General features: G+C 35.1%; 5 protein-coding genes across 16 annotated transcripts; 1 reads left to right on the top strand and 4 right to left on the bottom strand.

Moving 5' to 3' along the window:
- Nucleotides 1-321: 321 nt before the first annotated feature.
- Nucleotides 322-3,882, bottom strand: LOC147478772 (GDP-L-galactose phosphorylase 1-like). Of its 11 annotated transcripts, none has more exons than XM_086582181.1 (8): nt 3,749-3,882; nt 3,018-3,445; nt 2,734-2,852; nt 2,587-2,646; nt 2,261-2,497; nt 1,723-1,902; nt 1,303-1,557; nt 322-620 (listed from the first exon to the last, which is right to left on the bottom strand). In XM_086582181.1, exons 2-8 carry the CDS (start codon nt 3,109-3,111, stop codon nt 417-419), a joined length of 1,149 nt encoding a protein of 382 aa, XP_086438307.1. In that variant the 5' UTR covers nt 3,112-3,445; nt 3,749-3,882; the 3' UTR covers nt 322-416. The 11 variants fall into 11 exon arrangements, with proteins under 11 accessions (XP_086438307.1, XP_086438305.1, XP_086438310.1 ...); XM_086582179.1 differs by having other exon boundaries at nt 3,018-3,513; nt 3,749-3,868; XM_086582184.1 differs by having other exon boundaries at nt 2,261-2,464; nt 3,018-3,513; nt 3,749-3,868.
- A 191-nt stretch (nt 3,883-4,073) lies between these two features.
- Nucleotides 4,074-7,665, bottom strand: LOC147478771 (Actin-like ATPase superfamily protein). The gene is made up of 7 exons (XM_086582190.1): nt 7,110-7,665; nt 6,394-6,541; nt 5,633-5,824; nt 5,295-5,423; nt 5,003-5,172; nt 4,425-4,555; nt 4,074-4,338 (listed from the first exon to the last, which is right to left on the bottom strand). The coding sequence occupies exons 1-7, from the start codon at nt 7,312-7,314 to the stop codon at nt 4,261-4,263; spliced, it is 1,053 nt and encodes a 350-aa protein (XP_086438316.1). The 5' UTR covers nt 7,315-7,665; the 3' UTR covers nt 4,074-4,260.
- A 1,472-nt stretch (nt 7,666-9,137) lies between these two features.
- Nucleotides 9,138-12,414, bottom strand: HERK2 (hercules receptor kinase 2). Its single transcript, XM_086582103.1, has 2 exons — nt 12,275-12,414; nt 9,138-12,158 (listed from the first exon to the last, which is right to left on the bottom strand). The coding sequence occupies exon 2, from the start codon at nt 12,060-12,062 to the stop codon at nt 9,465-9,467; it is 2,598 nt and encodes an 865-aa protein (XP_086438229.1). The 5' UTR covers nt 12,063-12,158; nt 12,275-12,414; the 3' UTR covers nt 9,138-9,464.
- Nucleotides 12,415-14,364: 1,950 nt separating this feature from the next.
- Nucleotides 14,365-18,798, top strand: MSI1 (Transducin/WD40 repeat-like superfamily protein). Its single transcript, XM_086582105.1, has 6 exons — nt 14,365-14,846; nt 15,417-15,743; nt 16,334-16,486; nt 17,613-17,737; nt 17,829-17,924; nt 18,326-18,798. Exons 1-6 carry the CDS (start codon nt 14,502-14,504, stop codon nt 18,552-18,554), a joined length of 1,275 nt encoding a protein of 424 aa, XP_086438231.1. The 5' UTR covers nt 14,365-14,501; the 3' UTR covers nt 18,555-18,798.
- A 1,239-nt stretch (nt 18,799-20,037) lies between these two features.
- LOC147478768 (WPP domain-associated protein-like) lies at nt 20,038-24,504 on the bottom strand. Of its 2 annotated transcripts, XM_086582377.1 has the most exons (6): nt 23,708-24,504; nt 22,598-23,521; nt 22,234-22,360; nt 21,737-21,838; nt 21,080-21,146; nt 20,038-20,495 (listed from the first exon to the last, which is right to left on the bottom strand). In XM_086582377.1, exons 2-6 carry the CDS (start codon nt 22,624-22,626, stop codon nt 20,368-20,370), a joined length of 453 nt encoding a protein of 150 aa, XP_086438503.1. In that variant the 5' UTR covers nt 22,627-23,521; nt 23,708-24,504; the 3' UTR covers nt 20,038-20,367. The 2 variants fall into 2 exon arrangements, 1 of the variants encoding a protein (XP_086438503.1); XR_015207602.1 differs by lacking the exon at nt 20,038-20,495 and having other exon boundaries at nt 21,079-21,146.
- Between the last annotated feature and the right edge of the window lie 2,835 nt (nt 24,505-27,339).

Genomic DNA, 27,339 nt, shown 5'->3' with positions numbered 1-27,339 from the left:
ATTTATACCGGGTTTTATTCTATCCAAATCTGAACCCGAGCACGATGGATACCCGAAATATAGGGTTAAGGTAGGGTTTAACTTCTCAATAAAATACCCGACTCCAAACCCGACCCGTTGAAAATCGGTCTGAATTCAAATAACCCAATACCCGTTCAAAACCCGAAAAATTGGGTTCAGGCCGGGTCGAGTACCTGTTTGGACATCCCTAGGTTTTTCTTCTTCTTTGCTCACAATAAATGTTGAAATTTCATTGGCATCAACTTTATTCCTTGATTTGATGACGTGGACAAATATCTACCAATATTTCGGGGATTGTAATTTCGAACAATACCGGCATTTTATTGAACAAACAGTATTTTACATAAGAGTGTTTTATTAACATGGATGGACAAGATAATATTTTACATGAAGAGCTATGCATGCTCCATTTTAGAACAACTTAGTTGATCTGCAATGCGGAAACAAAGCTGTTTTACTGATAAGAAGTCTTCATTGCCAAGAGATGCATCAGCCAGACGCTTTAGAAGAGCTTCCTCGGATGCTTGATCAAACTCGTGCTTTGTTTTGAATACAAAGTGCCCACCACATTCCAGAGCTGAGAGGCTGCAGCAAGTGTTCTGAGCCATTCAACAGACAAATCAAATCTTCCACAGTTAGTTGGCATGATTTAGCATGAAGTATATATCAAACATGTGTTTCAGGTTTCTCATGAAGAGAGGGGGGAATCAGTGAGAGAGGCAAGGATGGTCAGTTGAATACTATCAATGCAAACTTTTCCTGTATGAGTGTAATTAAGGGGAGGGGTTAGGGAAGCTCAAAATAACCTTCCACCCCGGAGTTGGTTAAGTTTTATTTCTAAATAATTTTTTTTACAGTTCAAATGTACAACTTCAGAGCATTTGCCATTTGATGGTGTATTTATGACAAATATTTTAACAGAGTAAATTTCTAGGCTCAAAACAATGCCTTTACAAAAACGACTGAAACTCATAAAAGAAGTAACACATCTGTGGAAATTGTTTCAACCTGTTTCCTTTTTTGAAGAATATAAGCCTTGACTTTGTTACAAAACAATTTTAGAGAAAGTTCCAACAGACCAGTATTAAACACTTTCAACCAATTGGAATATATAATGAAGTTCCGTTACTAGAAAGATGTAGTGAGAAGCTAGTCAAGTAGCTCGGTGTCTGGAGTTGGTTATACTGAAGCAATCAAGTAAGATACTGATCAACCGGACCTTCAATATTATTTACCAGTATGAGCGGTCATTTAAAATAAGAATAAATAAGGTTTCTTTACCTGAGGAAACAACATCATATTTGTACCAAAGTCAGTGATAAGCAAGCTATACGGGTTGTTCAGCTTTTGTAAACAGGAACATATCTCTGAGACCACCTCGACCAGCAATTTTAAGTTTCCATATCCTTTGAAAGAGAGAGCTTTGATAGGGTAATCTGTAACCTCAGAGATATGTAACCCTCTTTCTCCCCAGTTACCAGATAGAGTAGCAACTGGCATACTCTCCACCGGCAAAGGGATCGCTAGATAACAAGCCTGTCACATGAGAGAAATCAGGTCAAATCTTGATTGTTAACTAAAATAAGATGTATTAAACCAACTTCAAACATGATTTAAACTTAAAAGGTCAAGCTACATTGTCAGCACGAAAACATCATACACACAAGGTGGAAGAAATCAGGGTAGAGCTACACACAGTACCTGGACACATTGCTGGTTGGAATTTGATGCAGAAAAGTCATAAAAGATGCGAAATGAGCAATTATTTATTTCCAAAGCAAAACGCGTGACCATTTCTAACAGTCTTGAATCCAGGATCCTTGATAAACCACAATAACCGCTTGGTAGAAGGAAGACATGGCCATAATCAACGGGGTTTGCCTTTACGTAAAAGAGAGTAAAATTAAACTTAAGAACTTTGATGAGTATTCTGACAAAAGTAAAACCAGTAACCTTAATGTGAACATAATCTGGCACTTTTAAAAACGACCAGTCAACAGCCAAATATGAAATAAAGCTGAAATTTACTATCCTAGCTCAAATTCTATCGCACAAACTATCACATTATATTGAGGAGTCATAACAGTCGACAATTACGAGGCAATGTTTAGTATACTTGTTTGCAGGAGTCATCCAATTTGCTTGGCCTTTTGATCTAGTTATGTGATATTTTAACCACAAGGGTAATTGTATCGACATTTGAGAGAATTTACCAATTAAATCATCATATAATACTCACATTGATGATTATGCTCAAGTTAACATCTTCAGGCACTGAGGCTGACTGAATAAGCTTCGGTAATGCCTTTTCTCCAGTTGTAACAGCAAAAAGGAATTCTTCCATGGGTATTTTGCAGTTGTGTATGATAGGGTACAACTGATGGCGCACTCCTTTTTCCTTAAGCACTGGAAGATAATTTAAAACACTCCTTTCTTCATTCAACTGAGTAACAAACTTTTTCAAACCATTAGTCACCTGAATATGGATATAACATTAGGACCATGGTATGATATAAGAGTAAACTAACTGCTTACAGAAGTCAAAACTCAAACATGGAAAAACACCTTCATTTCACAAGTGGTCACGTCATAGTTAAAAAGTCCCTTCCATGCACGATCTTCCCACTGCAAATAACTAAGTTAATTTAGGAAACATAATTCTGAGCTGCAAGCATCCAAAAAGTACATTATATGGATCAATGGATGCTCTACCTGAGCAAGAAGAAGTAAATCCAATAAACTTTGCTTCTCAAGAGTATTGAAAATCCCCCCATAGGCACAACTATCCAAGGAGGACTGACTACCAAACATGAAAATGGGAACTCGAGTACCTGAGATCAATGGCCATCCAAACAAATGATATTAATATATATCATCTCCTCCAATGTGTTGTATTACCAGCGATATAAAATGTCTTACACAACATGCACTCTACTTCACATCATAAGCATGAAAATCAAAATGAACATAAAAACAAAAGCATTATTGGCACTAACCTTGCAAATCAAGGGAAGGACATTTGGACAGCTCAGAAGTAGCACTATGCTTCATCAAACAGTAATCGTCTTCACATTGCTTGACAGTAACCATGCTTATATACAATCTTTAGAAAAATAAAGGAAGGTAAACACTGAAATGTGAATAGATTTTCAGCACCCACCACCGGCAAGGAAAGTTAGATCCGCTGGATGACCTCCAGCAGAAGGTAAGGCACCTCGACCACCGTGAAATGTAGGTGATGAAATCAAAAACTTAGGACACCCTTCTAAGCATTCTGTGCCCCTTCTGGCCTCAACACGAGTTCCTCTACTTAAAGCCGTGATGAATTCGCAAAATCCAGCCCAACTAGGACTAGCAATTTTCTTTTTTTTTTTCAAACTCTCTTCTGATGAACTCACCACAAAAAGAACCTCCCAGAGTGTTGCTGTCAGCAAATGAACAATTAGATTTCAAAGCGTATATAAATGCTACTCGTCTTCTTTCTTAAGTTATCTACATACAGAAACACATAATCCATCAAACACTCACAACATATTCATCAAAAAATGAAATCAATAAAGATTAACCAACACATGTTTCTTAAATATTAGTCCAAAAAATAAAATGCCACAAGTTGTAACATGGAATGATAAAATTTCACCGGATTAAGTACAAAAGGTCTCAAGTTTATGAATCAACTAGCAACATTGAATTGTAATATGCATCAAAATAGTAAAGAGATTCTTACATATCCAAGTTTTACAGGGGCCTTCTTTTTTTTTCTCTGTCAACGAAATGAACAAATGAGTAACGTCTCTTTTTTGTCAGACAGTTGTATAGTTAGTTAAGAATCCACGTGCATTCACACTTCCCCACATGACGTGTAAGCAACTTCTTGGCAAGATTTATATTAAAAAAAACAAAGTCGTGAGTTGATAGTCAACAACGTATGTTTTAAAAGAAGCATCTTTTTTGGATAGATTTGTGTACAATCATGCATGGCCAATCAGAGCCACCACCACGAAGCTAGAAAATAAGGATCAAGCATACTTGTGATCTCCAACATGGCAGGGTGAGAGAATGCTCTTCCTAAAAATGCATACATGAACTATAATTTGACAAGAAAACATTACATTCTGGAATTATAGATGGCTTTGAAAATCAAACAATGATACAATCACACTATTTCAACCAACTATGCTTTTCTTAAAAAAAAATGGCAATCATGAAGATCTTTTGTACAGTTGACATCGATTCTGGTCATCTCTTCAGTTTGTCTTCTGATTCTTTCATTAAGAATCTCCAAGCCAGTAGTGCTGCTCCCATTGCAGGCTCCACCTTTGAATACAACAAATAAAATTAGCCTTGTTCTGAATGAGACTATTATCAATATATTCAGAGGGTAAACTGCATTGCAAGCTAACCTTTGGTCTAATAGGATGAACCCCAGGATAATCTTTGGAGATACAATTTATAACTTCTCTTCCTATATCCCAACTCTTATTAGCTTGAAGGACACCACCAACCATAACAAGTGGAAAATAATTCTTTCCATCTGCAAGGATGTTTTAATAAGCATAAGAACAATAATAACGAAAATTCTGACAGGTATAAGGAACAAAGCCTTCAATTATATGATCCACTCCTTTCTAGCACAAGTTCACAATGCAATTAAGCCAGGCTTATGTTAGAAATTTATGGTACATACGCACATTTTGATCACTTATAAATATGAAGCTTTTCCACTGAATTTGAACGGTTCAAATATTTTAGAAGCTTTCTGAGGGCAGATCAAAAGTATAATATTCTAACTAAAATGCGCATAATAGTAATTCATGAAAAAAGTTTTAAGCATTTGATCCACTCATTTACATGCTTTAGAAAAGAGTTTGAAGGACTAAAATCATATGTATTACTAAAGTCCCATTCTGAAAGGAAGAAAAAACTTCATATGCTGGTATCCAGTTAGTATATTCAATGTGCATAGTTGATAAAAGCGAACCTTCACCAGACAAGCCAAGTCTCTGAACGACTGCTTTTACACTTTCAGCTAGCTCTTGGACTGATAGCAGTAAGATTTTATTAGCAACTGGATCGCCTGCTTCTGCACAAGAAACTACCACTGGAACAAGTGCCGCAATGCGAGCCCACGATGGATCTGCATAAGTCCACCTAAATCACAATACGAAAACAATACATCATTCAAGCGGGCACCAGAATACTACACCTAAATTGTTAATTAGGAACTGCAAGAACAACTTAGATGATGAAAACACAGTTGCAACGAAAATTACCCGATAAGTTCATCTGGTGATGAAAGATCTAATGTGCTGAGTATGCTAGATGTAAGCATTGTCTGGGGGCCACGACCATCATTGGCTTTTACTATCGCCGTTAATGCTTGTGCAGCGATTCCATAGCCACTACAGAAACATTTCTGGTCATTTAACCAATTGTTTAAAAGTTCCCAAAAATAAAATATAGCAAATACCAATAACACTAATTATAAGACCACGTTTGTTAGTGTGTCAAAAAGCACAAACAATTTGAGGGTCATAACACAAAATACGTTTGCAATTGCACGGCTCATGTGCTACGTAATATCACTGATAGATTTTTTGAGGATATTTACCTTCCCCAATCACCTAAAATAGGTCCTGCACCAGCAGCTCGAGCATCTCTTCCATCTTCGGTGAACCCATAGGAGATGGTTCCAGTACCCGCAATTAGAACACATCCATGAAGCTTTCCCATTGTCCCACTAGCTAAAGCGGCCACAGCATCATTCTGGACAAACAATTTCACATGGCTTGGGAATATATCCCTAAGAAAACATATAAGATAGCAAATTAGAGAGATAAGAAGTTAGACTTTAATGTGCAGAAATATAAACAGAACGGCAGAGCATGCAATGATCGTCACAAAAAAAGAGAAGAAGATCAAGGGGCGTCTTCGCAAGAGATGATTATTTAGTTATTTCAGTCATGGGACATATTTTGCTTTAACTCAAAGATATGGAAGGGGTGGAAAGAGACGCCTATAAGAGACTTAGTATTTAGTTGGGACTCGTTGATCATGAGAATTAGCCTTTTCCGATTTTCTTCTGTTCATTTTGTCTTTCGATTATGTGTCCTTGTATTATAGCCTTACATAAAATACCCGTCCTACTGATCTTTTTGGTTGGATTTTTAATACTATATTGCATCTTTGCTAATAAAAAATATAAAAGGGACCATGTGATGGCAAAAGTCGATGTCCAGAGATTTCAAAAGAAGATACAGACTATGATGATGATGATGATGATGATGACAATGACGATGAACGAGAAATAACAAGAAGAAAAGTGATATAGAAATGTCAGTTATAAAATCATTGAAACTGAAAACTACAAACCTTAGCCAATCTAATATCCTCTGTTGATCTGTGGGATGATTAACACCAGACACAGCTAAACAAACAGCTCTAACAGATGATCGATTTGAACCAGATTTTGAAAGGGCTTCTGCCATAACCTCTTCAAGTGTCTCCCTTGCTGCAGTTTCTGTAACATCCAACACATTTCACGTGTGAGAATCCTTAACTCTTATATTGGATACAACATTGTCGGACATATAACTTTGGAAGAAAACAACCATTGGAGAATATAAAACAAGGAAAAATTATCACTATAGAAGCATGGAATGGGATAAAGTAAATTCCAACTTCATATCGAGGTAGGCAGTAGAAAACTTTATCAAATGTAGCCCTTTAATTTGATAGGGAAATTACAAAAATGCGAAGCAGTAGTGTTAAAACTCCTACAAATATTAAATGCCTATCGAACTATGTTACTAAGGCGCAAGGTGAGAAGAATGCATTTAGGCTGGCCTTGAAACGACCACCAAAATGTGATTCGTGTCTTAAACTAGGCGTAAAAATATATACAGATAGAAGTAAGCTTTTGCTATACTATGATAAGCATCACATTAGTTTCTACAACACTCTTATGAATAATCAAAAATTCTCCAAACATGTCAATATTGTATGAATCAAATCTTCTACACATCATTCCCAATAAGACTGATCAAAACACAATAATAATTATAAGAAGAAGAAGAATTAAAAATTACCTCCAACACTGTTATGATTGGAACAACCAGCAATTGCCCTGGCAAGAACAGGAAGAGGGTCTGGAATATTAAGAGTAAAAGGCATAACAGGCATACAAATACAAACAGTAGAAGTTGTTCCACCATCTAAACCAAGTATTACTTCCACCCCATCTCTACTTACATTCTCAAAATCCCAAATTTCTCCGTTTCTATACCTCTTCATTACCACAACAACACCCACACTTACATAAACAACAAATCCAACAAAGGGGTTCTATATATAACAAACAGAGTCTTCTAATTCATAAAAATCAAATCTTTTTGTTTTTCAGTGTGGAGTGTGTTTCACATTTGCAAATCAAAACTTTTAATATTGAAAAATTGAAAAAAAAAAAAAAAAAAAACTATTTTTTTTTGTTTTTTTTTTTTCCCCTTGTTTATTAGGACGGCTAATGTAGCCAAGCATAAAGAGTCAAGTCCTATGACATATGGTTCCAAAGTCTAAAAAATTGACATTACTATTTGTCCAATAATAGGCCGTCCAACCCATGAAACTGTGACTTTTGATTTGCTAAAATGAGTTTTTTCAATAGTTGTTTTTAGTTTTCAAAGATTTTAATTCCCAACTTGTGGGCGAGTTGCACGCAGTTAGATGTAATGATTGGCGTTGCATCTAATAGCATGCAAGTCGCCCACGGGGAAAATATATTTGCCATGAGTCAAGTGGTGGTCTGGTGGACGTGGACAAAGACTCATTAGTGTTGCTAATTTGCTATGAAGAAAATATAGATAACGGTTTTTAAAATTTTCTGACAAATTTAGTAGAATTTCAAGGAATTTGGGACCAGGAACATAATCCTGTTTAGTAACCTTTAGAAGTCCCAAGTCCTACCTGAATCAGATTTGCAAATGTAGAAAATAAAATTTTGATGCTCCAAATTTTACCATTTATACAAGTATTAATATGAACTCTCAATTATGAAACTTTATACTGGAAGTTTATGACTTATGTCACTGATTAATGGGGTGGGGGCTCAAGTTGTTACTAACAACTAAGTCAAGTGTCATGCTTAAGAGTAAGTGCATTGAGATTATTGTTGTCCAGGCCCGCAGAACAGCCACACACTAGTACACAACTCAAAACCTGCTCATTTAGAACCAATTTTGAGACAAGATTCCAGCTACCCCACAGTTTTTAGATGCATTGAGAGCAACTTGTATAAGTCTTATTGGGACAAATGGCAAGAAGACACCTTATAAATTTCTCAGACTGGTGGAATGGATTTTTGAGAAGCATATGAATGGTGAGCAGAAACAACAGCTTCATTGGCTTTAATTTGTTTTTAGTTCTATACTTGGAGCATAAAATATGGTGCAGTAATTTGAATGAGAAACCACTTAGGCACCGCTTTTTTTGTTATCCAAACTAATTAAGTGCAGTCATCCTCTTGGGACAAATGGCGCCAAGACTCGTGGTAGAGCCTTGATAATTAAGGCTATTTGTCCCGCTTGGTTGGTTTGAGTACACTCTGGGAAGACAATGATCCAGATCCACTCGCCGAATAATGGTCATGTTTTCTAACACCAACTGCAATAATACCAACTGCTGTACCTGGCTTGTCCTTGTGACTGTGCGGTGTATCTCATAAAGCAGTCCCAGCTGGATCAGATAATGCCATCTCCTCTGGGAAAGACAATGTGATTGATGGAACTGAGCACCAAAACAGTTTGTAATACTTGTTGTCACTTGACGTGAACCATGCCTAATTATAAATGGTGTTTCATAAGTTCAAATTTGACTGTTGTCTCAAACAGTCATTTGCTTCTCTACTAATACCTAGTATATGTAGTTTGGAATGTCACTATACTTCTTCTGACCTGAACAACAACAGAATGACAGATGCAGCAGATTGCAGAACTCTGTGCAAGCCAGAAAACAACCAAATCTTGATATATGAAAACTGTGGATTAGTGGATATAACCCCATTCTTTATATAGTGAACACACCCTTCAGAGGTCCTAGAAACAACAATTTGCGAACATATAAATAAGGATGTGTGCCTGAATTGAATGAAATAAGAAACAAATCTGTGTAGAGCCAACCGAAGCAAGAATTCAATGAAACAACATAGCAAAAAATAAATTTTACAAAGTGTTGCTGTAGACACTAAATGACAAGTATAACCAAGGTTATCAACGGTCCCTTTGAGTAAGTAAAGGACCCAAACAAACAAGAATACAAACCAAAAGAATAGTAGTTAACTTTGCCAGGACTAGGAATTTCTTAGCAAACCTCCCTCTAACTGTATATCCAATCTAGTAGAGAAGATTCCATTGTTTCAATGAGCTTGAGTGAAACAAAATCCATAGAATTCACCTTCCTTGCGGATTAACCAGCTGTGAGAACTCTTCAGCACCAACTGTACCATTTGATGTTATGGCCCCCTTTATCGTGCTTTCTCCTTCCAAATTCTGGTCAATAGTGGTTTCTCGGTGCACCACTAGATTGTCAAGACTTACTGGAATTTGACTGCTTGAAAATGAATCATCTGTATTGTTACTGTGCATTGAAGCTTCATGCAGCTGCAAAACATACTCCAAATGCCACAGGATTTCACCCATTGTTGGTCGATTCTTTCCCTCATCAGCAAGACATTTCTCGGCTATTTCTCCAAATTTTTTCAACGAATCACGTGAGTACCCTTCAAGACGTCGATCCACAATAGTTTCTAGTTCTCCCTGTCGTTGCCATCGGACTGCCCATTCTGCAAGGTTTATCTGATCTTTCGGTAGGCTTGGATTGATGACAGGTCGAGCACACATAACTTCAAACAGCACCACACCAAATGAATACACATCAGACTTCTCGGTCAATTGTTGCCTACGGAAGTATTCCGGATCAAGATATCCGAAGCTTCCCTTTACTGCAGTACTCACATGAGTATGATCAAGTGCAGGACCATCCTTTGACAACCCGAAATCTGCCATCTTTGCAACAAAACTCTCATCTAATAGAATATTTGTCGTCTTAACATCCCTGTGAATTATACCCCGCCTCTCTGCCCCTGTATGAAGGTAATAGAGACCCCGAGCAGCACCTATACATGCATCTAATCTTTGCCTCCACGACAAAGGAGGAAGATCACTGCCAAACAGGTGAGCCCTGAGGGTTCCATTGGCCATGTACTCGTACACCAAGATCATCTCGTTTTGTTCCTCACAGAACCCAATCATTGAGACCAAATGGCGGTGTCTGAGTTTTGAAAGCATCTCAATTTCAGTCTCGAATTCTCTCAGGCCTTGCTGCGATTGTGGGTGAGCCCGCTTGACAGCAACCAGGGAGCCATCGTCAATCTCTCCCTTGTAAACTTTACCAAAACCTCCAACTCCGATCACTAAAGAGTCGTCGAAGTTATTTGTAGCAAGTCGAAGTTCTGCTAATGTGAAATGCTTGCCAACTCTAGTATTAGCCATAGACCCAGTAAAGTTTAAAGTTCCAACAGGGAATTTGGATCCTTGAGCGCTTGTAGTGCCATTTCCAATGCTGAAAAAAGGGCGCCATCCAGGTGGATTGTTTTTGGCAGGAGCTGTTTTTTCCCTTTGGCCACAGTAACAGAAAAACATAGTACACAAAAATGCAAGAAGAGCAATGGAAGCAATCCCTGATCCAATTCCAACCCAAAGAGCCCGACCCTTCACACCTGATGCATTTCCACCTGAACCTGACAGCTTTGATGGATAAGAAAGATCCCCTCTTTGACTGAGCTTAAATATCTCCAATCCATTCAATAATGCATCAGTTCCAGAAGCACCAGCAGATGTAGCAGGCCCTAACTGAATCCAAAGAGTTTCAATCTTAGAAGACACCATATCGAGGTAATCCTGATGATATGCCTTGTTCATCCCACCTGCTCTGGCAAATATATCAAAATTGTCTGCAGCTGTCTTATTATTTATGTAAATTCGAAATATTCTCAGATTTGTAGTGTTAAAGTATAGCTCACAGAAATGTAATCGCACCAAATAATCAAAATTAGGATCAACATCAAACTTCCACGACATGTTAAACCTCTTCTCTATGACTTCATTATCTGTCATAGCCCTTGCGGTTTCATACACTAGAAGAGGTGCAACTGAAGAGTCATTTGCAGAGGAGAAAGTAATATTTGATTTACTATTAATCTCAGTTCCAGCATATGAAGTGAACATGTAGACAAGATCCGATTCCCACATTCTCCACAAATCTTGATCCCTATCGGGTTTGATATTTGGACCTCCTACATTCAATCTATACATGGTCTCAATGCCTAGCTCACCCAAGTTCAAAGAATTTTCTGCACCATTTCCACCAACTTTAGCTACAGAATCCACAAAGAGTCTACCAAGAACTGGAACAATCTCGATGGCATTTACAAAAGCGAATTTGCCATTATCAGGAATAACATCGATAACAAGTTCACCTGAATCAACACTGAGGAAGTACTCTTTCATCAAAGAAGATGCCATTGCCTTTAAGTAAGAGTTCTTCCTAGAAACCTCCTCGGGTACATTGAATTGAGAAACCAACCTCAGATTGTTCGCCACAACAGTGAACAAAGAATCCTTATTAACATCATAACGCTCAAACGAGAATGGATAAAAGTGGAGTCTAAGATAATAGTTCCCTGGATCAATATTAAAGGTATAATTCGAAGCTTCAGTGAAAAACCTCGCTGATTTATATAGAGTTTCATACAGCATCGAGTCCTCACTAATATTTGACGTCGAAGCCGCAATCCCAGGTGGATTGAGGGAGAAATTGTCACCAGTGGCTGAATCCCCAACCCATCTCCTGCCATCAATAGTGACACTAGAACTAACACCACAGCTTATTAGGAAAGGCTTTGTTTCAGCTTCTCCATTCCTTATAAAACCAGATATCAAAACGATACAAATTACCACCCAAACCTCCATTCTCTTCAACTTCTCCATATTCACTTCACTCCACAACTTGAGTATTCTTTTATCAGATTACTTGAAAAATGAAAATCACAAAGTCACTACAGAAGAAAACACCTTTAAGCAGATCTGATTCAAGAACAACCACTCATGACTAAACAAACTAAAGTAAGAGGCCAAAAAGCAAAAAAAGAAGCTTAAAAAATGACCCAAGAGAATATAAAGTGAGATGGTTCCTTTCTTACCAGTGAGATGTACACATTAAAGTGCAATGAAGCTACTGCAAATGGCCAAATGGGATGTACATGCAGTTAGGTAGGAAGTTGATATGAGAGGAAATGAAGCTTGTCCTAGTTTTATTTTCTTTGGAGCTTCTGTGTTTTTGAGTGTAATAAGGTGAAAGTACATTTAACAGAAAACCAACAAACAATCTGACGCAAATAACTCTATAGTTTCTTACTTACTACGTTGTAATAATAGTTCTGTCATCTTTCTTATTAATACTTCTTAAACAAGTTTTGTTAAAAATGTATTAAATTTTGGGTTATATATATTAAATTGTGTTTTTAGTTTTATATATTATATAATTTGTGGGTGTAGTAATTTGCTGGGCCAGAGATAGGACTCCATTATTTTGTAGGCCACATGACATTGCCCAGAAGAAGGTGGTCAACAACAAAATTATTCTATTCAAATTCAAAATATTACCCCTACTTTTTGTCTAAATTTTTTAATATGTTGTTAATAATTGTTTATAGTTTTTATTCACATAAAGTTTCTTTGTGTAAAGACCATAGGTTTATTTTGTTACATTTTACATTTACCTTAGCCTAAAATTGTAGAAAGTGACCATGGTTGGAAATAGTTGGAGATGAAAACCCAATTTTGTTATCCATATATGCTAAATTTTATAGGAATAGTAAGATATTATTGTATCGGTTGGAGTCAGTCTTAGCCCGTCATAAAAGTATCACTAAATTGACTTCAAAACGGCCTGATTTCTAACAATTCCTAAATATTTAAATATGAAATTGACCTCGAATGCATTTGGGAATACTTCAATCAATATATTAATATTAAAACTCCCACAAATAGTATTTTTATATCTCTTAAAATTTCACGTCATTAAATCCTATTAAAACGGAAATTTCTCTCATATTGAAAAGATAAATTATAACACTTCTAATTAAAACGATAATTATTCTCCTATTATAATATGAATTTCTCTCCTATTGAAAAAGATAAATATATCATTTTTAATTAAAACAGAATCACACTTCTAAATCAATATGCGATCCCTCTTCGGATTAAAAAAATGTTTTTAAAACTTAATTAAAACAATTTATTTATAAATTAAAACGGATTAGGGACAAAAACATGAATCATAATTTGTTATAAAATTTTATACATGTATAATTATGATTGTTGAACAAGTTTTTAAAAGTCTACTTTCTAGTTGTATAGATATTTCTATGATATATCTAGAATAGTTAAGGTATAGTGTGCTAGAATGTGAGAAAAAAAAATTATACTCAAATAATTACAAATTTATAATTTCTAATGTGGTATTGTGTCGGTGATATTCTAGTGAGATTGTTTTTGGAAAATCTAATAGAAACCTTCATCAATTTGTTGGTTTTTGAAAATATGTAATTAGCACTAAATTCATAAGATACGAAGTTTAATTGGCAATGAGATCTTTAAATTCATGAAACCTCCTTAAAACTTTAATTAGTTTGCTAAGTTTGTTTATCGAAAATTTTCAAGTACAATCTAATTCCTATACAACTATCAAGAACAAACATTTATAAAATACAAACCTTAAATTTCATTCCAACGTGGGTATCCAATTTCCATTTATCACCCACATATAATTTTGAATTTTCACAATTCCACTAAGGCTAAGTCCAATGGTTTGGTGTGTCATCCAGCCAAACCACAATAGCATAGACGCATAATGTATATAGTTAGTGGGTTAGTGTTTTCCAACCCAATGGTTATTTTCACAACCGCCAGTGTCTATGACATATAGGATTTTTTTTTTTTTTTCGGGACTCTCCAGCCACCATTCTCACAGGCGTGTGGGGAAAAAAAAAATCTATCTGCCATACAGTGTGGCGTGTGGCTTAGATTTCTTCTATCCGCCACTCATACTGGCGTTAAAACTGGCGCTATATATAAGTAAACTTATACCGATAGCATTGGTGGATTAGCATTTTGACGCACTATTAGATCAAAATTTCCGTGATATATGATGTTTTGCTGTACCATTGGACTTAGCCTAAAACAGTAAAACTTTTTACCGAAATTTCGACATTAAAGCAATTCGATATTTACCGAAATTTCACACACTACATATAACTAATTTTTTTTTCCCCAAACACACCCTAATCTTTTTTCCCTCTCAATTTTTTTCCCCTTCCTCAAAACCCCAAAGAAAAACCAGACCCAACCTCAAAATCACCATTAACAATGGCGAAAGACGAAGAAGGGTTTAGAGGGGAGATAGAAGAACGTTTAATAAACGAAGAATACAAGATTTGGAAGAAAAACACACCATTTTTATACGATTTACTTATAACACATGCATTGGAATGGCCTTCATTAACAGTACAATGGTTACCAGATCGAGAAGAACCAATTGGGAAAGATTATTCAGTTCAGAAAATGATATTGGGTACTCATACTTCGGAGAATGAACCTAATTATTTGATGTTGGCTCAAGTTCAACTTCCTTTGGAAGATGCTGAGAATGATGCTAGACAGTATGATGATGAAAGAGGGGAGATTGGTGGATTTGGTTGTGCTAGTGGAAAGGTATAATCATTATTTTTATAATAAAGTTTTGATTTTTATGTTACCCTTTGTTGATTTCATGAGTTTTTTTAGGTTGGTATTGGCCTATTGGGCTTTCATGTTTAGTTTCAACTGTTCTTATATTGGCTTAGCAGTTGGTTGAAGCTGTTAGTATTAATGTGTGTAAATTGACCATCAGGACCCTTTTGATGTTGCACAAAAGCCATTAGGGGCATTGTATCATTTGACTTCAAAGTAGTGCTTTTAGGAATGTAGGGTTTGGAAGGCTGAGATTTTGGGACTTTTTGCTTTGTTCTGTTGATTTTAGTTATTGAGTAAAAGTGATAATTGTTTCATGTTTAGTTTCAAGTGCTCTACTATTGGTTTCTGTTAGCTTGTTGTCGTTAATATCAATGCATTTATATATACAAATATGTGTATATTGTCATTGGTTGGTATACGATTCATGACGAAAGACTCTCTGTTAAGGAGCTTATGTGAATTGAGTTGAAGACAATAGTCTGGGCATTTTATCGTTTGACGTCAAAATAGTGCTTTTATGAAGGTTATAATGTTGTTGTTATTGTACAGGTACAAATAATCCAGCAAATAAATCATGATGGGGAGGTCAATCGGGCACGTTATATGCCCCAAAATCCATTTATTATTGCAACGAAGACAGTTAGTGCAGAGGTCTATGTATTTGATTATAGTAAACACCCATCTAAGCCTCCACTAGATGGTGCGTGCAGTCCAGATTTGAGGTTGAGGGGTCACAATACTGAAGGATATGGATTATCTTGGAGTGTTTATAAGCAGGGACATCTACTTAGTGGCTCTGATGATGCTCAAATATGTTTGTGGGACATCAATGCAACTCCTAAGAACAAGTCTCTTGAGGCGCAACAAATATTTAAGGTACAGCCATACAGCTGATTATCTCAAGTCTTGACATGAAAGTAGTTATTAATCTGAAAACATCGTAGGAACAAATATAATATCTCTGTAAGGTAATATTTTGCAATTCTGGTATTATGTCTACTTCCTCAGGCAGCATTTACGATAGGTTTTCACCTTATGTTTTTAATTGTTTTAGGTAAACATCCATCCTAAAAGGATCAATTTGCTTTCAGATCAAACATACAATAATGAAACCGATACTATACATATTGTTAATACTAGTGTAAACCCCCCCTCCCCCTCAATTGGAAAAGAAAAAAGAAAATGTATGTTTTGACGTAGGAATTAAATTTATGCCATTTATGAAGGAGTACATTGACCTTGAGTACATTGACAAGTAACTCAACTATTTGGTGGTTTGCTCTTTTAATGTGCCTTGTTTTCAGCTCAAAACCAAAATCATTTAAGAGTAGGAGTGAGGTTGCTCTCGTTCTTTGTTTCATTCTCATTAAGGTCGTAGACTTGCAAGCTTCTAGTGTTTTCTTTCTCATACTGTGAAGATTTTTGTTGAATATTGATCCTGATGTGAATTTATTTTCTTAAATTAGTTTCATGAAGGTGTAGTCGAAGATGTTGCATGGCATCTGAGGCATGAATACCTGTTTGGTTCGGTTGGAGATGATCACCACTTAGCCATATGGGATATGCGCACGGCAACTACCACAAAGCCAAGCCAGTCTGTGGTTGCTCATCAAGGTGAAGTAAGTGTTGAGAATCTTAAATTTCCTATTTTATCATAAGCTCCTAAAGATACCTATTTTTGTAGAAATTTAGATCATGTATTTTGGTGAGTTTGCGAAGCTCTTTTGGATACATCATTCTTGATCTATGATGTATTTCATCTAGAACTGGAAGTCTATAAAATGACTCAAATATCATTTTTTGATAGAAGCCAATCATTGTTGTGTTTCATTTGGTCGCTGGCTTCTTCCTAAGCCTATCTGCTTGATTTTTTTTTTGTCATTGGTTTTAATTCCTTTTGGCTATTCGAATAACATTTCTTTGAATATTTCTTTGAGAAGTCAGTGTATACGAATAGTCATTGGCAGTGAATATATAAAAGAATGTGACACCATTTGAAGGGCTTTGTTACTGTTATATTTAGGGATATGGATTCCATTGTTAAAAAAAGGTGATTTACCCATAAAAGGAAAACATGGATTCCTTTTCAAAACATTGAAAGGCTAAAACAGTAAGGTCATCACTCATCACCTCACCATTTCTGTTCAAATTAGCTGCCAAGGAATTGGTTAAAAGATGATAGTGGGGCAACAATTTGAAATTGTTGGATTGATTCATAGAGAAGTGATAAGTGGGAAAGCTGTAAGGGATTTCCCATGCTGTTTCAAAAGCTCTGCAACTGGGTGGTCTGGAATTGGGACAAGGTAGTTTTAGACACTGATCTTTGTACTGGGCTGTGATTTCCTATCTAGGTCTACCTTATTAACTGAAATGTCTTACTAGGGATGTCAGAGCCTCTGACATCAACTCAACAGCTGGGAGCTGATCCTTTTTTGAATGCAGCGCCAGCTTTTAGAAGCCCTACTCCAATAACATATACCTGCTCCAACTATTTCTGTTATCAATTCATTATTTTTCTTATTAATTTTCAGATGTAATACTAATGAAAGATGGATGAAGACAGACTGACTTACTAAATGAGATAAAGTTCCTTGTAGATGCTAAGCATAATGATGATCTCATGTAGCTTATATGCAAAAATATGGACTTGCTTACTGTTTTTTGTTTCTCTATTTCTTTATATTTTTTTATAAAGATTGATGCAACTTGTATACACAGTGTACTTTAACTGTAAAATTTTACTAGGTGAATTGTCTAGCGTTTAATCCCTTTAATGAGTGGGTTGTCGCTACGGGATCTACTGATAAAACTGTCAAGCTATTTGACCTTCGAAAGATTAGTACAGCTCTTCACACCTTCGACTCTCACAAGTAAGCGTCCTTTATAGTTTTTGAATATTGTTGTTATTTTGATATAATTCTTTCTTTCTTATTCTTATAAATTTCTGTTGTGTAATATCAGGGAGGAGGTTTTCCAAGTTGGATGGAACCCGAAGAATGAGACAATATTGGCTTCTTGCTGTCTTGGTAGGAGACTTATGGTTTGGGATCTCAGCAGGTACTTCCTCCAAATCCCATATTTATTTTTGGTGAGATTATGAATTGATTGTTTTTGCAAGAGTACCAGTTCTACTTTCCTAGGCTTCTCTGGTGGATGAGTGATCCAGGATATGAGAACGGTTGGGTTTTAGAGACAAGTACAACTTATTGACTTCAAATTTAACTTAAGAATCCAACTGTATATACTTTTTATAAGTGGTTAATAAAAAAATCGCCTCTTTTAACATAATTTGTGAAACTCAGTCTAACTTGACTACGTCAATTTTGGAATTAGATTTTGAATGTTAGAATGAGTAATAAGGGCTCGAGCTAAGAAAAACATAAATCTACTGAAGGGTTTGTTAGATGTTACAGCTCACATGTCTATGCTGTTAATTTGTCATGTTTTACTTTTGTCAGAATTGATGAAGAGCAGACACCGGAGGATGCAGAGGATGGCCCACCGGAACTGCTTTTTATTCATGGGGGTCACACGAGCAAAATCTCAGATTTCTCATGGAATCCTTGCGAGGATTGGGTTGTTTCAAGCGTTGCGGAAGATAACATATTGCAAATTTGGCAGATGGCTGAGAACATTTACCATGATGAAGATGACCTACCGCCTGATAATTCTACTAAAAGTTCTTAGTTCTTGCATTTAGCGAAATGGGGAAGCTCTGCTGCCGGGAAGAGACGAAACAGTAACAAAATTAAAGATTAACGTACTGAAGAACGATCTGCTGTATGTTTGGTTTCTCTGTTTGTGGTTTCAGCTTACTTGTGTTATTGTGACAGGGAGTTTGACTTGTGGATCAGCCTAATTTGTAGTGAGCTTGTCCAATGTACTAACTTTTTTGTGTTATCCAATATAGACAATCATCTTATTAGTTTAATGGATTTACAGCCTGATAAATTGCCCATCAGGTAGTACATCTATATTAGGAAGTTCTTTTGCAAACGCGCCTGTGCATGTAACTAGGTAAGTAAAGGGCATGATTTTAAGGCCAGCCCAACTAAGCCAACGATTGATTTGGAAGTACATATCCACATATGAGATCAATCCCCCACAGAAAGGTTGCCAGTTCACGAGTTTGCTGACATAAAATATTTGCGTGGTGATATGAAATGGAACAAAAGCAAATATTTAGTTGAAACATGGTCAAATACTAGTACAACGGCTACTTTGCTTTAGTGGCTAGTAATCTGCTGTGTTGTGTTGTGCCTGTTTGGAGTATTGTGTTTGTGCCGTGAGCCCGTGAGTTCTTGAAGTTGCACACATGCTTGACGAATAGAATCTTTAATCCAAGTCATTTTGCTAAGTTCACTACATCACAAGTTTAATTTGATAATCTAGTTTTAACAACAAATTTGGTACTCTTTCAGCTCTAAAACCCAGCATACGGGGTCTTCCTCACCCCTTATCCATGCAGCTTATAGCGTATAATTTTTCGAAGATGAGTTTGCCCCTTGGCTGTTTGCTTGTTTCATGAATTCAGGATAATTTTTGATAATCAGATACCTGAAACCTGGAATGTTTCTGGAAATTTTGCTGAACTTTCAAAATTTGTAGGAAAAACAAGCATGACAACTTTAGCTATTCAGTATTCACAGCATAAATTTTCAAAACAAAAGGTGAAGCTACTGGCAAATATTAGTATGTGACCAAGTCCTTGAACTACATGAAGTGGAGAACTATTTTCTTTTCTCACAGACATTTGTATATAAACAACAAAACATAAAACAAAAAAAAAGATGGAGGTGTGTCTGAAGAAAACAGTTCTATTTGTTCTGACAGATTTTTGGTATGTCAAAAGTTAAAAAACAGATTTAACAAAACTAGACCTAATATACACCACTGATGCAGCATCTGATCAAGATCATCCAACTTTACGCATCCGTTACAGGATAGCTCTGCCTCGCCTCTCTTTACATGGTGTCTGTTTTTCTTTTGTGTAGGAGCAACAAAAATCAACAAGTAAAGCATGTGATCTGCTTAACTATAGTGAAACAGCTTGAACACAATACAACACCCTCGTCTTTTTTTGGCATTCCTTGTATTCCATATTCTCTTGCAAAAGCAACAAACGTACAACCTCAAAATGCTGGATACTTCTAGTGCAAACTTTTACTTGTTGTCTGTTAAGACCTTTTTTTTTTCATAATCAACATCACATATACAATAAGAAGAGTTAATTACAGAGTCTCTATCCTCTTGCAGAATGTCCCTAGGACATATAGGAGGGTTTAGTAACCATTCTGCAGAGTTAGAGTTTGTTTTACCAAAAGAAGCTATAGCGTGAGCAGTTTTGTTTCCAGTGCTACTGACCCACTTAATATACAAGCTTTGTCTAGTAATGACAGAATAGATAGTGTGTCATTTAGATAGGTTTGAGAGGTCCACGAGATGTTTCCCTGTCCCTTCTCCAAAAAACTGCTAACATTTTTACAGTCAGTCTCCACTTCTAGTTGTGGTAGGTTGAATTGTCTGCTCCATCTGATTGCTTGGAGCATTCCTTGGCTTTCTGCATCTTCAGCTGTGGAATCTCGACCATGCCCAAGTCCGGCAGCAACAAACTCACCATTTGTTTTCCTGATAACATATCCATAGCATGACAATTATCCTTGTTTGAATGAAATATCAGTGTTTAGTTTGAAGAAGTTGTTGGCTGGAATATTAACTGAATAGTTCCAAAATTTCATTCCTATATTTATAGATTCATGACATATTTTATGATTAATGAAATAGCAATGGTTTTTCTTACAAGTAATATACTACAAAATGATGAGATAAACATGCATACAAAAAACTTTGGGCTGCAAATCTTGTTCTGTCAATAATAAGTCAAAGTTACTTTATCATTTAAAATTTCAGCTATGCATATTTTGCTTACGATTGTAGTATTTTAGCGCATTACTTCTACTTAATTCTAAACATGCTATCTCATAAAGGTAGCCAACATAAACAACCTCACCCAACGTGATAAAATAGAGCCAACCCCCATAGCAGCAACAACTGGGCTTTTGTTGGTCACAGAAATTAAACTAAATACTAATAGTCTAATATACGACAGCTCATTATCAAATAACTTATTTTATGAGTAAACAAAAGACTTATCGAGAATAGCGACCAATCAAATTAAAACAAAGGAGAAAAAAATATACAAGGGGTAACACCTGATGAAATTGCTTTACAAGATTCACCACTTAATTCTCTTTTAATTAATTTGAGGATCTCCATAATCTGCAGAAAAAATAAGTGGATGAAAAATTGTCTTCTAAATGCAACATTAATAATTACCACAAGAAAATATGAAAAATGCAAGAGCCTGAATGACTATGCTGACATGTAAAAAATCCTTTAGAATGTCAGTTAGGAAAAAGTACTGTAGAGCCTGTAGGAAAAAGTGAACCTGAGACGATTTTAATCAGAATATGAGAATTTAAATCCACGGAATTAGTAAAATGTCTTCTCAAGAAGTCATACAAGCACTTTGACATACATACTATGAATTTGTCATTTAGTGAGTTAGTGTCCTGTTGTGTTCTACCACAGTTTCAATATATAACTCAATATTCAATCATTAGTCACATTCACACTACTTCTATCATGTTCATGAATACTTTATCAACTTCTAAACTAGTCGAAGTACTTCCATGAAACGTTATAATCTCGAAATCAGCCAGAATAAATATCAAAAGATTTTACAACCAGTTCAGGTTTAATTCCTGAGCAAATTTATCTAGCACAATGAAGTAGTTTCCTCGAAAGAATGAGAGATCTTTATAACATGAAAAGGTAGTAAAACAAGGGATAAAAGATGGTTCACTTACTCCGGGATAATGCTGCAGAATAGGCGAATAATGGTTAAGTCCTATATATATCTTTTCATGAAGGCTTAGAAGAGCATTCACTTTATCACCTAAAAGATCAACCTGCGGTCATAAGAGTAATGTTTCATAAGATAGATTGTCAAACCAAATTTGAAATTATCTCAGAAGAGTTCACAAGGAGACTGAATATGGACACATATATCACAAGTCACAACTGGATACAACAAGAGATACCTCTTCTGCCCGCTCTCTTCACTTTCTTTTCACTTATTTCTTTATTTTTAGCTTCACTACAATGATACTAGATTATCTTTATATAAAATAGCTAAGTTAAAGCCAGCACAATGCTCATTTATAACAAGATTTCCTTTGTGTGTATCTTTAATGAGTTTGAATGAATCCAACTCAATGCTCAATGACTATATTATTCCTTATAAACAAGATGGAGTCTATTACAGAATAGTACACAAAACTAGACAATGTGATAATTCAGATACCTCTGCTTCAGCCTTCTGAAGGTCAGAATATCTTCTTTCCAGTCTTTGCTTGTACACCAACTCTGTTTTCCTAGATAAAGCGGCATTCTGAACAAGTACATCACACTGAAACTTTATCCTTTTCAACCTGAAAAAGAAAATGAAAACTTATGCACTTGACATAATTTAAAAGTTTGTCTTTGCAGACAAATTCTAAAAATAACAAATTAGAGATACTTAAACTACTCTGCAGATGATGCCACAGAAATGAAGTGTTTATTGAGTGTAAGTTTGTCTTTGTCAACATAGTTTTTCACCCACTTCACAAACTATTTTTTCTTTGTTGCGCACATTATACAGATATAAGATATCATAGATAGATTACCTTAAATTATTCTTTTCAACAATTTCCATAGTCTGTCCTTCAAAATCAGCAGCTGTTTTGAACAATCTTTGGACATATGTGTACTAAGTGATTCAACTTGCTTTTTCTGCGCCGATTCTCTAGCAACAACCAATGATAAAGCATTTTCCTTCTGCTGAATAATTACTTGAAGCCTTTTCATTTCTTTATTTGCTCCCACCAAATCTTCTATGGTCAGCTTAAATGTCTTCTCTAATTTGGCTATTTTGTCTTCAAACTTACTCTTTATCATATTTGACTCCCTTTTAAACGAACTCAAATCCTGATAAATTTGATCAGCACGCTCCATCTCTTTCATTAACATGGAGCCAGTTTCCAGGGCCACCTTTTCCTTCTCTTCCAGCAAAGCTGATATCTTGACTAACTCTTGCTGTAATTGCTCTTTCTCTTCAGTCACCGAGTTTAAGACCTTCTCACTTTCCAACACTGATGCTTCAAGGGAAACTAACCGTTCACTTTGTCCCTCATATTTCATCTTCATGAGATATAATCTACGCTCAGTATCCTGGGCTGCTTCTCTGAAAATAGTTCCACAGATCTCTTGCATGATAACTGACTCCATATATGAATCTTCAATGTCCCTGGCATCCTCAGGAAATCCTTTAAAATATATTTCGTAAAATTCATGTATTGCTACAAATTTCATATTAGACTCCTCTACAGACCATTTGTTTTTTCCCATCAACTCCTTGAGAATACACTTATGCACATCTTCTCTAACTGAAGTTTCAACGCTCATATCTTGCATATCACATTTAAACTTCCTGATCTGTTTCAACAATCTGTCGCAACATATTTTGTCTGCAGCACTAGACAATTGCGATGATAACATCTCATTCTCCAAGAGCACATGATCTAAAAAACTTCCACTTCCCCACGTTTCATCTGTGCCCATGACAATCATGCACAGTTTAAGACTTTAACTAACACACACTATAAGACATGCACTAATTAACAATATAAAAGCTTAAATATCCAAACTTGATACCTTCACATAACAGTCAAAACACCTAAACTAAGATTATATTTTACCACATACCCAAAATAAAAGAAATAGAGCACTGTAGTTACCTCGTTCTAGTTCAGAAATAGGAACAGTTGGAGCAGAGACAGAAACATGAGCTTGAGTAGAAAGAGAGTGGGAAACTGCATGCATGTAATCAATATAGTCCGAGAGATTCGGAAATCTTTGAAGTATTTTGAAAGCAGCTGCTTCTCCAAGACTAGCAAGTTGTTGTCTTCCTCTAAAACCAAGTCGTGGCATGAAATATTCGTTGTAGATTATTCTTAGTTGTTTTTCTATTGAAGGTGGTAACTCTACTTCTCTTTCTTCTGAACTAGAGAAATAAGAAATTGCCATTTTTTTTTTTTGAGACGTTGAGGGAGAGTGAAGAAATGTGAACTGTTAGAGCATTCCCAGTGCATGTAAAATGTTATTCAGCTTGAGCCCAGTGCATGTTAATGTTATTCAGCTCGACACCAGTGGCTTAATTTTCTGTTTTTGGTGAAAAACAAGATGAGACTGCCCAATACAAATATACAAATGTGAATATTAATCTCGGACTAGATATTAGATTTCCGTTGAATGTAAAAATAAAAAAACGCGCATAACGGAATGAAACATATATTTGAAGTTAAAAAAAAAACCATAAAAAAGTCGAAAAATCACACGAGGGGTCCGAAAAAAAACACACAGAATCTAACATCCCATCAAAAATTCACAACATTCCATCCAAAATTCACAACTCATTGAAAATTTCACTCTCATTTTAACTTGGAAAAATAATCACGTTGATATTCAATTTTGTATTGGACAAAAGTTTTTAACCATTTACAAGTGAATATTGTCACATTCTCTTAGTTGTTTCAATTTTCAAAAGGCAGTGCTATTGGCGCTTAAGTATGCATGTTTGCCTTAGGAGTTAAGAAAGTCGTACGTGGTCATGTGGGGCAAGGCCCAAAATTTCGATATCGGTTAATAAGTCCAAAACCGAGATATATGGATATCTGGTTAAAGTGACCATCAAAGTTTCTAAAATATCGGATATAAAAACCGATATATTCGGATATCTCATATCTCTCCCGATATATCTCGGATATATAGGATATTTCGGAAATTTCAATATTAAATTATTAACAATTGGTCAAAAAGTCAATCGATATATATCGATTATCTCGAAATATCGATTATCTCGGGCGATATAAACTTTCATATCAGAAATTCGATATATTCGGGGAAAAAGGGGGTTCAATATTTGGATATATCTCGGAAAAATCGATGCATGTACCAATTCTTCGAGATATATCGGCGAGATATCGGATATCTCGGCGATATTTTGGGCCCTGATGTGGGGTGACTAAAAAGTGACGTGATAAAGTCCTACACTGGTGCTGGTTAAAGTGTACTACTGTATATAAAAAGTCGGCGAGTAGTCAGAAAGTGAAAGTAATAATTAGTTTGTTAAAGAAAGTAATAATTACTTTGTTAAAATTCTTTACTCTCTTTTTTATCGATAGAAATTAGAAAGTGGGATTCTTTCTCGAGAACACGACAGAAATCCAAAACGTAAAACGATTAAAAAATGTATCAAATTTTATATTTTTTGACGGATAGGGATTAGGGAGACTATTTTTTTTTTTACTCATAGTTTGAAGCATAGTACAAAATATCTCGATATATCGCGATATTTAGAAATATCTATCCAGATTTCAGAGAAATATATATAAATATCACGATATGTTCAGAGATATATACGATTGCAAATATTAGTGATATTTCGACGATATTTATGATATTTTACGATATTTTGTGTATATAACAATTTTATTTAATATTTACTATTATATTTCAAATAAATATAAATAGTGTATCATGATATATCAAGAAATATCTACAATATCTATGATATTTGTCGATATTTTGGATATATCAACGATATTTACATGTGAAACAATGTCAAATATCCCCAAAGAAGAAGATATATCCACGATACATATCCAGAAATTGAATATCGATAAATACCCATATCCTGATATTTTGTACTATGGTTTGGAGACCAAACTATTTGATTTTTGTAATATAGGAATTTCCGTCAAATTTCTCAAATACTTTTTTTTTTTTTTTTTTTTTTTTTTTTTTCAACATTGCAAATTAGAAAATTTATATTAATTTTTTTCAACATTACAAATTAATTTATATTAATTTTTTTTCAACATTACAAATTAATTTTCATTTGTATTAATTTATAAAATAAAAATTAATACAAATTATAAACGGTGTTAGAGAAATTTAACGAAAGTTCCTACATTGCAAAAATCAAACAGTGGGAGAAAAAAAATTTGGTCCCCATATTATCAAAACGTGTAAAGTTTGATACATTTTTTAGTCGTTTTTCGAATCCAAAAAGTCATTTTGCCAAAGTTCACTACAAGTTTAATTCCGTAGTCTAGTTTTTATTTTGGGTTAATTTGAGATACTGCCTGTTTTGCATTTTTTTTTTCTTTTTTTTTTTAAATGCCATTTTTTTTTTACTAAATACTTAAACAAGTTAAACAAATATTTTTCAGATTCTATCTTTTGAGATACCCATCTTCAAATTCATTTGGCATATCCCCTACTTACTAGGGCTGTTAATGGATTGGTTTGGGTAGGGTTTTGAAAAGTTCTAACCGATAAGAAAATTATGAATCCAAAACTGAACCGATAAGATATATTGCAAACCAAAACCGAATCGAAAACTATAAAATCAATTAAATTTTAAATTAAATCAAATAATTTTAACTACACAATTAATAAACATATACAAAATTATTCATAAAATATTACTAAAATGACATTTTATCGGTTCGGTGGAGAGCAAACCCAAAACCAAACCAATATTTTAGATATAATTGGAAGACAAACCAAATTATTAAAATCCAAAAACTATTGGGTTAAAACCTATTGACAAAATTGACTCATAAAATTAAATCATTGACTACGTGGCGGATGATACATATCTTGTATCATCATCTACACATCTAAATAAACAGGATGATAACATTGTCATATAAAATATTGATGAAATGACATCTGTATCATCCACCACGTCAATTTTTTGTGTGAGTAGGGAGGTATATCAAATCTAAAATACTTTAATAATCGCGTCCCTTATCTACAGTGAGGTAACAGTGTTTTAATATTTGTTTACGTATTTCCGAATTACTTTGTCATTTTATATGACGTTTTTGCCTTTATATTTTTTTAATTTACCAATTGAACGTTTTTATTGGTTTAGCGTCCTGACCCATTAAGGGGGGTAGGACGGTTATCGGTAAATTAAAATCTTAACTGTTAACCTTTTAAACAAGTTTCTATTAACATAATGACAATCGGTCATCTCTTGATCCAAATAACAGCCACAGTTCCAAACTCCACCAACAATTTCCATCCCGATTGCACAGATCTGATCTTCGGTAAGTAGTAACTTCACCGGCGCCATCCATGAAACAAATAACTCATAACTTTCTTCGATTTTAGGATCGGCCATGGGTTACGACCCTCTTCCATATGCTATTAATTTCAAAAGGAAAAATGGGTGAGAGATGAGAATGTATAAGATCATCAAACCAAGTCTTGCATCAAGAAAAACAAAGTGGAAGAAAACAAGTTATTTTGGAATCAACTTAGTTAAAAATATCAACCCAATCTTAGTATATTTTGT

This window comes from Coptis chinensis, chromosome 9, assembly GCF_015680905.1.
Source record: "Coptis chinensis isolate HL-2020 chromosome 9, ASM1568090v1, whole genome shotgun sequence".
Taxonomy (NCBI): domain Eukaryota; kingdom Viridiplantae; phylum Streptophyta; class Magnoliopsida; order Ranunculales; family Ranunculaceae; genus Coptis; species Coptis chinensis.
This window is presented reverse-complemented; position numbering and strand designations above follow the sequence as displayed.